The sequence below is a fragment of the Ambystoma mexicanum genome, chromosome 3p (assembly GCF_040938575.1).
Source record: "Ambystoma mexicanum isolate Mex_15411 chromosome 3p, UKY_AmexF1_1, whole genome shotgun sequence".
In the NCBI taxonomy this organism is placed as follows: Eukaryota; Metazoa; Chordata; class Amphibia; order Caudata; family Ambystomatidae; genus Ambystoma; species Ambystoma mexicanum.
In genome coordinates this window covers 1,206,024,161-1,206,036,369 of record NC_090925.1, presented here as the reverse complement: position 1 = coordinate 1,206,036,369, position 12,209 = coordinate 1,206,024,161, and the positions used below count along the sequence as shown (strand labels likewise).

Here is a 12,209-nt window from a genome sequence, read left to right as displayed (position 1 = left end):
GCTTGGTTAGGGAGCCTCATGTCGATATATATTAGAATCTCGTTTGGTTGTTTTGGTTTCTTTGAAAACAACCATTGGGGAGACCCGTGGGGTAGGCCCTGATGTTATCTCGATGATGCGCAGGTCTTCCAGCTTCTTAAGCTCTGTTTCCACTGCCGGCTGTATGTGAAAGGGGACTCTCCTGTGCCAGACCGTCTTTGGCTCTATGGTGGGGTTGATGTGGAGCGTGACTGTTCACTCTTTTAGACAGCCAATTCCTTTGAATAGGTTTGCATGTTTGGCCAGCAGTTTGTCGAAGGGCCAGTTGTTGCAGCCGAAACACAAAATGGATTAGCTTCAGCTTTTCCACTGTTCTGCAGCTTAGTAGAATTTCAATGCTGGCTTCTACGACGCAGAATCTAGTTCAGCATTCTTCCCCGTTGTGGGCAACGTTAGCTTTATATGACCTTTTAGGGGGAGGGGCACCTTGCTGCCATTGGCATAGAGCTGGACGCCCTGCATTGTACAGGTGGCCTGTTTGACTTGAATTTGCTCACTGGTATGATGTTAACGGTGGCCCTGTGTCAATGACTACCTTTGTTGGTGTGCTATTCACTAGCACAGTGCATGTTGGTTTAAGCCTGCGTTTTTGTTTTTTTGCTGCCTTTGTGTGACTACACCTCTGAAATGAGGTGTACACATTCGCTTCATTTCTTCCAGTGTTTGGAGTGTCACTCTACGGACGACCCTTCCTCCGACAACTCACTCGCTTCACTGTCTCTTCCGCTGGTACTTTTATCACGCCTCACAGTTCTCGCCTTTCTCTCTACGGTTTGTCTGGTAGCATGATCTTGTTTTCTGGTTCTCCCTCAAGGGTGACCGTTGGGGATCACGCCATGGCTTGGAGCTAAGGCAGACTGAGGCAAAATGGTTTAACGTTCTACATTTCCAGAATGTTGCGCTGATGGCTGGGCATGGTTCTTCTCTGTGCCACGCTCCGCCGCACTATTTACAAGATCGTTGTGTTTGTGGTGGGCGGATTGGTAGAGCAGGAGTTTTCACACAGGGGCATGCCTTGGCTTCATCCGCAGCGATATTGGCAGCTGGCTGTTCTGTGTCAATCGGCAGACGGCTTGTTGCTGCCTCCATAGCTGCTACTTGGGAGTCTGTTCTTTCTCTTTGGCGCCCCATCTGCAGGATTTGTTTGAGGGGCAGATTTGTCTCCGATAGAATGTCTCTCCTGATTTTCTCGGATGAGTTGCCATCAATGACTTGTCTCACTGAGCACTCTTCATTGGGAAACTCGCATCCGTTCGCTAGTTCCCGGATTTTTGTGTGGAAGTCATGGATGAATTTGGACGGCGCTGTCTCACTGAGCTTAGCTGGAATCTTTCATAGTTGGGATTTAGTTGAGGCCTGAATTTTCCATTTAGCGCTGTTCCAGCTGCTTGATAATCGTCTTCCTGACCCCTGTTCTGCAGGGTGTTCAATAGCCTCAGGGCTAGAGCTCCCAGGTTCAGCATGAGCAGAGTGTGTTTCTCTTTGCTGTTATTTTCCTTGATTTTAGGTGGAGCTCAAATTGCGGCAGCCGCAGCTCCCACTGAAGGGCGGCACCTTCCGCATATGGTCAAAAGGCATTATGAACGAGCCTTGCGATAAATCTTGCCACATGCTCCTTCCTGCGCGTGCTCCTTGCTGACTGCATGGTTCCCCGGATACCTGGGCGCGTGCCAGCTGGCGGGCAGCGACTTCTGCCTATCCGACATCTTGCTTTAGTTAGCCAAGTCCTTGTCCTCTTACAGTACCTTGTTCACTGTTCGTCGCAGCTGCTGTGTCTAGCGTGGCAGGGGTCCTGCTGGGGCTGCTGTGGAGCACCCTTGTTGAATGTTCTCTCAGTTAAATATGTGCCACGAATTGAACAGGCTCACTGATTCGCTCTCTCGCATGGGGAATATGCACTCCTTCCTTCTCAATTGACGTAATGTCGGTTGACTCGGCTTACTGTGCACTCCGGCATGCACCTGCCAGGGGCACAGGTGGTGCAGGGCCTGGCTTCTCTACATCGTGCACCTTTCGCTACTTACTTGGCTGTTCTAACACTTGCTTGGTGTGCGGGGTTGCTGTGGGCCTTGCCGGTGGCTTTCCCCTGATCTTGGGTGTAGCCCAGCCTTCTGGATGTGACAGGGCCAGCTTTTGCCTTCAGGCGGTGTTTCGCGCTCTATGCACTATGTTCATTGCTCTTTTTACTGGGCACTGGCCACGGGTTTTGTGTCTGCCAGTGCCCAGTGGCTAGGGGGCAGGGCCAGAGCAGGGCACTTGCTCCGAAGGTTACCACCTGTTAGGGGGCTGCACACGTGTTCGACGGGCACGGGACTGGCCCCCGGCACCTTTGTCGCCAATGTGATGAGTTTCTGAGGCCCGGCAGTGTGCAGGAGTGACCGAGCTGAGGAGCGAATTAAACATGCACACAACAGGCTGTAGGGTCACTCACGCTGTCCCATTTTGGTGGGTAGCGCGATCCCTTATTTCTTCCCTCGCGTCATGATGTGCTACGTCGTGACACTCTCACAGCCATTCCTCTACACCACATGTATGTGTGCATTTCCCATGATAGGTGATTGTGGGTTTGTGGATCAGGGTAACTAAGTCAGTGAGTTATCCGTGGGTTCGGCCCATTAGGGTGCAGTCATTTTGTGTGTGTGTGTGTGTGTGTGTGTGTGTGTGAGCAGTGATGTCTTACTGGATGAATATGGGTCTCATTAAGTAAAAAGTTATACAAGCAAATAAACACCCACCATTAAAGGATTCAAGAATTCTGACAAGCATCAACAAGTCACCAAGCATTGCCCTCATACTTATGAAAATGGGTTGTATACACCACATATTGTATTTGTAAGTGCATGAACTTGGATAATGTGCCAGAACCCCAGGGGTGGTCTCAGAGCATGTGTTTCAGGCAATGATTTGAGTCTGTTTTTCTTTGGGGGGTGGGGTTGGGATGTGTGTGTGTGTGTGGTGGGCGTTCCATGAGATTGTCAAACTGTTTTCCGGATTAAGTGATTTGTGGGTGTGCAGATCTTTCAGTATGGTCATCTAAGCCTGTGGATTAGCTATGGATCTGCAGGGTACTGCATGGCCTCATATTTGTGTGTGTTGAGGATTGCGCCATTTGGGCCTTGGTTTAGGGAGAGACCCCGGCTGGCACATAGAGTCAGGGTTTGCTCCACAGTATTTTAAGACAAGATAGCTGCACCTTTGAGATGGATGGGGGTGCAGGTATATTACTCCAACACCAATCAATAAGGACAACTCAATGGTTTGGCAAAGGGGAGTCTGTTTAATGACAAGTACAAAAAACGGGGTAACATGGAAATCAACAGTGATGCGATAGTCCGTCTCGCTTCAACTCCAGCAAACTTCATACAAACAGTAACATTTATAACCAAAACTCATCATCATTGACGTGTAACACTCAAAAGTTAACATGCAATTCTATTGGTTAGGAAAAGGTAACTTTACTATAGGTACTATATCTGTATATGGTAACGGAGTGAGAGGATTGGAGAAACACTATCAGGTGGGCGTCTAAGCCCTTCCTTCTAACATTACTCTTGAAGATGTCACTAAGAGTACAATGTCCCATTGGTTCTTCTATCTATAGGACCCTAGATTATTTGGTCAATCGTGATTGGGTTGGCTTGAACCCCATGCATAAATCTCCATTTTACTTAGCAGCACGCAAAATGGTCAGCCAGGTACAGGGTGCCCTACGATTCACCCGGCCTCACTTCAATCAGTCATTACTTTAGTGGCTATGTGTCAATTAGTTGGCTGTGGATGGCCTCGAAACTGTATCTTCTTGTCAGGAAAAGTTGTGATATCTGTGTCTGAGCGACAGCCAGGCGTAGGTGTGGACCTGTGCCTCTTCTTGCCCGGATGGTCATGTGTTGCTCACCTCGTGAATCTGCCTAGTTTCCCTCAATTTGTGCATTTAGTTCTTATTCAGCTTGCCACCTGCCTACGCCTCCTTATCTCGCCTTCCTGAGATAAGCTATTCTGTTCTTAAGTTTCGATTCCGCATAGCTACTGTTCGTTCCTTCTATTGGTCTGACCTTGACTCTTTCCTGGAGCACGTTGCCTCTGCAGAGTTTTGATTCAGCCATCTCTTCTCGTGTTTAGCTGGAATTCGAATCCTGTCCTGTTTGACCTCTAGCAACCTGAGTTGATTCTGCTTTTGTGTAAAGTGGACTCGCACTTATATAATGTGCTTCATTGAGGTAGATATGTATAGGTGGCGCTTGCCGCGGTCTATCTTCTACTAAGCATAGCAAGCCGCACTGTTTTCTTAGCTTTCTTGTGGTTTCAAGCATATGTACAGGCGTTAGCTGGTTGAATGACTTCATCCTGCTTTACAGCTTAAGTTTCTTTGTATTTCAACATCGTCTCTCCTTCTAGGTTCACGATATCCTCATTCATGGCGTTTCATCTCTGTGTGTCATGTTTTGGTTCTGCACGTTAGTCCGGGCCCTCGTGACATCACCATTCGTCTTGCATTATGGCCTTTTGAGTTTCTTCCGGGACAGTGTTTAGGCTATCTTCATTTCGTCTTACTTGCTGGTAGGGTTTTCTCAATGGATACCTTACTGTCCATGGTTTTCAGGTATCAGTATTTAGACAGGTGTTGTTCTCCTGATAGGCACTGGGCAGAGCCCTACTGCGGCTCTCTGCTGGTTTATTTGCTCATCATACGTCACGTATTTGGGTGTGAACGTTCCTGGTACTTGGAAATGGGCGATAGGAGTGCAGGCTTTATCTGGGACCCCCTCTACAAACTGTTATATTTATTGTAGAAATTAAAATAACTTTTATCATTAAATTAAAGCTTAACATATTTTCAGTACGCATCTACCAAATCTGGATGTCTGCCATCAACCACGGAGCAGGAGCTACCTTTAGGGGACAAGGCACTGGTACACTGTGTTCCGCAAATATGCCTTCCACATGAGATCCAAACTAAAATATTGTGTCCCTTTATGTAGTAACAGTTAGGCTTTGTATACCATTCCAGCACAGAGAGTTAATGTCACCTTGGCACTTCTATTACAACTGGGGAGTCAAGGGTAGCTTCTGGCACTTGCTGGTATTAGGCTAAGCAGGCTCCATGGTATGCAAACAGGCGCTTATAGCTCCCAGCTGTTTGGAACCCTGCACTGTTAAGAGATCAGAAACCCAGGCGTGGCCTCAGAAGTGATCATTAAGGGATGCTTGACTGGCATGGTGATTACTGTGAAAGACACTAGCACCTGCCGAACACTCCCTTCTGCTGTTGCCTGCACTGCAGCCCTTTTTGAAAGAAAGAACAATTGTACTTGGACCATTAATATGTTTTTTGGAATTGTATCACTTTCAGAATTTTAGTGCAAATAAAATGATAAATGTGCTCAGAGAGGTCGCTATTAATCCGGAGGGAACATGATGGAAAATCGGTAGAAAAGGGAAAAGGGAATGCTACAAGGGATAAAAACACGAAATGTAGTCATCATGCAATAGCATGCAAGCACATGTGTCAGTCAACAAAGTAAATGAAGATTAAAAAAACCGACGTGAAAGCCACTGGAATGAAAGGACAAAGGGCGCACCTTCATTATGCAACACCCCCTTTTTCAAATGGCTCTGAAAATAAATGAGAAATGTGTTTGATTTGCCATACGTATGGATGGAATTGTGAAGTGATTTTTTTAAAAACGTCCATGATCACTTTTATCCACAGGGCGAACGAGGAATACCAGGAAGAAAAGGAGTGAAGGGTCTTAAAGGAGAGCCTGGCCCTCCCGGCCTCGACCAGCCCTGTCCAGTGGTATGTTTTCTTTATATACGGAAAGCATTATTGCAATTATGTACTTGTAGTCCATGTTTCCTCTGAAGAATTAAGAAAAACAAATTATGGTGAAAATCTTGAATTTGTGAAATGGTCCCTCTGGTCCAATCAGCAAGCCTACTGCTCAAATCCAACAGCCAACCAAAAAGAACAGGAGGAATTGTTTTATATCCACGGTCCAGAACTATCAAACGCCCTCCCCTGTGAACTAGAACGGAACCGTATGACCTAAAATTCAGGTGGCCATTGACGTCTCCTTTTCCGTAGATCTTTCTGCTCAGGAGACTGGCCACTTCCATCCATGCTTTGCCGCCATAGCGACGGCCTGCAAAGTGTTCGCCTCATTATCTGCAATGCAACCCACTCTCTGGATTCCTCTCAACGATTATCGATTATCGTAATCTTATTCTGAATCCTTCCCTTATGTCGTACCTCCTCCCTCCACTCAACCAGTTTCCCCCTCCGTCCTTAAAGTGACAATGGCGTCCAATTTCAGCTGCGTACAAGGAAGCAAATTCATAAAACAAAAGGTAAGGATATGTTTTAATGACAAATCCATCATTAAAAGTACAATTGAAGTAAATATTAAGAGGGAAATAATAGTCCCAAAATAAAACTAGGCTTCCTCCCTTGAAACGCACCAATGGGAAACCACAGTAATGACAGTAACCCCATGAGTCTATGTGGACTGTACAGCATCACAAGAGAGACACTTACTGCTTCCACGGTTATCGCTGCAATCCTTCTTAATGTAGAGTCCTTGTCTATTCGCAACAGTACAACATTTCGGACTTCATGAATGTCAAAGCAGAACGTCAACAAAATAACGAAATAGTAAGTAGGGCCGACAAGAGCATGTGCAGGTATTAACATTCCTTAATGATTAGTCAGGGACCTTATATGTTAGGATTGAACAGTTTGGCCAAAAGTAGTCTAATGGGGCTAATCTGTGGATGTAAGACTGTGGGATTTGGCCTAGCAAACGTGAAGCAGCGGGTTTGCAGTGTCAAGTTCCGGCTTTATATGTGAGAGAGACTTATGCAGCAACCATCCATACAGGCAATCCTTTCCCTCCCCAATCAAAAGCGCCACATTAATATTCATATAGAACCAGTGAATCTCTCCCCCTTCAGGATTGTTAAGCCAAGAATCAGGCCGGTGAACAAATATATTTGTATTAATTACTAGCTGATATACCCGCCGTTGCCCGGACTTTCATTCCCTTCTAGGTACAGGTTACTGTGCACAACTTGGTGCAGATTGGTGAAACGGTGTGGAATTGTATAGGGAACATACGCAAAGCGACAAAACCAAAGACTTTTGCTGAAATCCACGGAAAGGTGTGTGGTGTCCCAATGGCATGTAGCCAGTAATGTCTGGAGGGTACTAATATTTGACATGCAACATTTGGTGCAGATTAGTGAAACAGTGTAAAATTGTATCGCAAGCATACGCAAAGCTACAAACCCACACCCAAATTTGCACTTTTGCTGAAATTCGGTTGAACGGGGTGGGGTGTCAAGATGGTCATGTAGCCAGTAATATTTGGAGGGTCTTAACAGGTAACTGTGCAAAAGTTGGTGCAGATTGGTGAAACGATGTGGAATTTTATTGGGAACATACGCGAAGCCACAAACCCATAAACCCACACGCAAATTTTGACTTTTGCTGAAATCCGGGAAAGAGGTGTGGTTTCCAGATGTCATACAGCCAGTAATGTGCGGAGGGTCCTAACAGGTAAGTGTGCAAAATGTGGTGCGGATTGGTGAAACAGTGTAAAATTGTATCGCAAGCATACGCAAAGCTACAAACCCACACCCAAATTTGCACTTTTGCTGAAATTCGGTTGAACGGGGTGGGGTGTCAAGATGGTCATGTAGCCAGTAATATTTGGAGGGTCTTAACAGGTAACTGTGCAAAAGTTGGTGCAGATTGGTGAAACGATGTGGAATTTTATTGGGAACATACGCGAAGCCACAAACCCATAAACCCACACGCAAATTTTGACTTTTGCTGAAATCCAGGAAAGAGGTGTGGTTTCCAGATGTCATACAGCCAGTAATGTGCGGAGGGTCCTAACAGGTAAGTGTGCAAAATGTGGTGCGGATTGGTGAAATGGTGTGGAATTGTATAGGGAACATACGCAAAGCCACAAACCCACACTTTTAAATATATAGAGATTATGAAAATGTTTATATTTACACTACTTCACATGACCTGCCACATTCTCTTTGACACCAAAACAAAGATTCAATACAAATAATTCACCTGCACAAAACCCAGATATTCAGTTGATCATTTAGACACCTCTACTGTAAGGCAGGGTTCAAAGGAATGGGAAGCAGCAGGGAATTTCGTTTTTAGCTCACCCTTCCCTTTTGGGATTTCTGGGGTTGGGAATGAAATTAGGAATACCCATTCACTTTAAATGACTACATTTCTTATTCAGACTGGGAGTGGCTTTGTTAATTTTGAACTTTAACAAAATCACCCTGTTATTTAGCTATAGGGGAATTAATTGAATTATTATTTTGTAAAATGCCAGGGGTCTACTTCCATACCCCACCCATTAATTTAGGGGGAGGTGTTAAATCACACAGATCCCCACACTTGGTTCGGTTAAACACATTACTTACAGAGAATGTCTCTGGGTCTGGTACTCAGGAATGACATCAGCATTTCTTGACCCTCTCTTGGGGAAAATAAGGATCCGGTGAGGCACATCAGTCATGTATAGCCACCAGCATTTATCCCTCTATTTGGCTCTCCTTGTAAAGATTCCAGCATCTGTCTCTGTTTCCCTGCTTTCCTTCAGTACTCTCATCAGCAATTCCACCCCAGGTAGTTTCAGGCAGTCTTCCAGGCAAGGTTAAATTCTGCAACCATCTTCACCTAGATGATTTTAGGCAGCTCTCCCCCTCTCCCATTGTGCAACACCTTTTAACTTCATAACCACACACCCAAAATATTAAAATTAGGAGGTGATAGCTTATTGAACCTGAATTTTGATTGGACCCCTGGGATCCTCTCCACCCCCAATACCCAGCCTCCCTCTGGGGATAGGCTCCTGGAGTTATGAAACCTAAACTATTGGAGGGATGAATCCACCCACTGGGGTTTATATTTTACCCATGGCAATGTTTGCACTGGAAAAGTCCTATATGGCAAAAACATTTATTTTACATGTAAACCTAACAAGCTATATATTTCTGAGTTCCTCTCCTGCCACATCTGACTAACTATGTCTCATTTCGGCATGAGCTTGCACATCCAAATGGCAATTCTTCACAATCTACTCAAACATTATTTTCTAGCTGATATCTTAATAAGCTACCACCTCCCAGACCTCAGGCTTCAGGACATTTTCTGGGGAGCCGAAAACACATTTTAGGTTGTAGCTTGAGTTCCCAAGGTCAAATCTTGATGGAAGCTATGGCAACAAAACGGCCTTTGGATAACCTTAAAAATTATAGTAAAGTTATTTTTCTTCAAGGGACGGATCTCAAGAAAATTGTCAAAATATGCTTTTCCATGTAAATCTATAGCAACAAAACGACATACATATGATTCTGACCATCAAACAGCACACTAAGTTTCATTTCTTGTTCGAGGCTTTGTTTACCCTCTGAACAGGGCATCTACTCCATTGTTGACTTTTGCCTGGTGTAAAGTCATCAATGTTTCTCCTCCCAAGGCTAATAGGTGATCGGTTGCTTATCTTAGATAACAGCCACTCATACATTCCTTCCTAGTCACTGCTTGAGTGTTCTGAACAGAAACTGAGCCCTTCCCAGGAAATGGAAATTTAAATTCATGTCTCTAGAAACAGGCACTTATTTTTGTGAAGGTTATATTTCCTTGGCCATATGAGGCCTTCTGTTTATTTTCAATATATAATTGTGTCTTACTACCACTGTTCATTTTCACATCATGATGTGTTTGTATTTCTCTGGCAAGGGAAACCTTGATTCCATGTATTAATTTCAAGCTGCAAAAAGCACACATTTCCATAATCACTCTTTTTTTTCAAATGCCCCAATTTAGGCATCATTCACCTGTAATAACAAATAGGCCTTTATTTTTGGGCTTCATCAATCCCAATCAGGGCCCACTTATTAGTGTATTTATCTTTCTTTGAAAACAGCATTTTAAGAAGTGGCAGGTTCGAGTGAAATGCTGCCTTTCCAGTTTGGCAGTCATCTGTGTGTTTTCAAAGCTCTGCATTTTTAGGCCCAATGTGGCCCAATGTGGCCCAATGCATTTTCTTTTTTCTTGGCAGAATATATCCCACATATATCAGTTATGTAAATGTGATGCACTGAGGGGCATGCAATGCTTTGGATGAAGCTGTGGTTATTCACAGCCTATTCCGCCATTGTTCTGTGGCATCCTGAGCTAGCAAGAGGGCCACATGAAAATTACAGAAGCATTATATTTCAATACCACCTGCATCCAAAAAGAGATTGGGTTAGCAATGCACAGGTAAAGGACCTCATTTAGTCCCCTACTTGTTATGGCACCAATACAATGCTGGCCTCGTTCCAGAAAATAAAACTCTTACGCCGGGGAAGTGTGCGCCTATTTACCTCTATCAGCAGGGTTCCCAGATAGACAAAATGCCAGTGATGAAACCGCTGCTTGGCTGTGTCGCTCTCCTCCATAACAGAGACCCTGCCCTTGCAGTAAAATAAAATACCTTGGGTGATCAGAGAAATGTGTAAGTACAATTGCTTGGGATGGGAAATCTTCACAGATAGAAAGGCGTGGATTACTTACATTGGCCAATTAGATTCCACTTCTGTTTCACATTAACCTACGCAGCCCTGCATATGGCAACAGTAACACAGTGAAAAGCAGGCACACATGTAGTCCCCCTACAAATTCCCACGAGACGAAAAATGTATCATTCTCCAGGTTGACCTATGTGGACTCCGGAGGTGGACTGCATCCTTGTATAAAGGGAAAGGAAACGCACATGTGGTGCCTTTTCCGTCTCCTGTGTCTTAGCTTGCGGTGACCTCATTGTCTGCTTGCGGTGACCTCATTGTCTGCTCTATTGGGTGTTCTCATAATTCTCTGTGGGGTGTGGATTAGTGGGGAAAATGTGATCGGAATCAAGGGTTTACAAAGGAAAACAACTCATGGAGGCCATACCAGATCACAATAGGGCCTTATGCATTGCGAGTGTGGGAATATTTGGATGCAATGTTAATATTCCTGACATTCATGTACACTTCCATTATGCTGAAAGAATAGTTCTGTGCGTATCACCATCCCACACCTATAACAGCATAACACGCAATGAAAGGCAATGGCCCTTCTTCATCATACCGCATAGATAGGCTGCGCCAATAGATAGTTTGTACTGCTAAAATGATGGTAGTTGTAGCGCCTGTCTTTTGTGCACAACAATAAACAGTTTATTTTTCAAACAGGGTAAATGTGACTTTACAAAAATCAAGGGGCAGCCAGGTTCTCCGGGCCTGAAGGGAGCGAGTAACCCTTGCCCTGTGGTATGGTATATCTGTTTGCGGCGTCTTTGCTTGCATGGGTCTTGCAGTGGTGTGTTCTGTGCATTGCTGTGTGGTCTTTTTGAAAATAAGACAAACCCCAACGTATGTTGTCATTTGCGATTCTGTAGCTACTAAAAACAAAAAAGCTGCATATTAAACTAAATGTATTTTTTAATGAAATGAAGCGACACCAGTATTTATAGTGTAGCTTCCAATAGCATCTTTTAGAGATTGGCATTCCAAAGATAAGCATGTTGATGTGATAAAAAAAATGGTCTCACACTTAAAGAGCAGAAAAGTAACATCAATATATATTTTTGGCATTTGCATGGCATTGAAATCTTGTTCTAAATTCTATATTATATAAGTTGGAGCATGTATGCTATTTTTGACAGGGTAAACCAAATTTGGAATTCCATGTTCTGTACTTTTCTGATTGGTAGTGGCCTGTTAAAATGGCTGTTTTGTGCCACTGGGACACACTGTCAAAGATGGCCTCCAGAACATAGCAACCCGCTGAGAAGGTTATAGGGCTTTTATTGAGATTGCAGCAAAGGGGCTTACCAAGGTCTTGCTCTCTCTCACTCTCTCCCCCAGGAATCCCTAAAATCCACGATTGTCATAACAGATTGGTAACGCGGACTATCTAAAATTCAGCCTGGCTAGATTTTATGGCCTAAAGGCAAATGCCTTCTCTATCGCTAGCTCCCTCTGGGAATTCCTAGGTGGATGCTATCCAAAGTCCCACAAATCTCAACTGGGTTGCCTTTCAAATATCCAGGCTCCACTTGCCTTTCCCTTTCACATCCTTGTATTCCTTACCCTGAGATTTTCTGTCT

The 12,209-nt window shown here is 44.5% G+C and overlaps 1 protein-coding gene across 1 annotated transcript in view; it reads left to right on the top strand.

Annotated features, from left to right (window-relative positions):
• The window catches only part of COL23A1 (collagen type XXIII alpha 1 chain), a 395,547-nt gene that overhangs the window by 359,238 nt on the left and 24,100 nt on the right, over window positions 1–12,209 (top strand). The window contains exons 24-25 of the mRNA XM_069652640.1: window positions 5,750–5,836; window positions 11,293–11,370. Coding sequence (XP_069508741.1) covers window positions 5,750–5,836; window positions 11,293–11,370 — 165 coding nt within the window. The remainder of the gene's footprint in view (window positions 1–5,749; window positions 5,837–11,292; window positions 11,371–12,209) is intronic.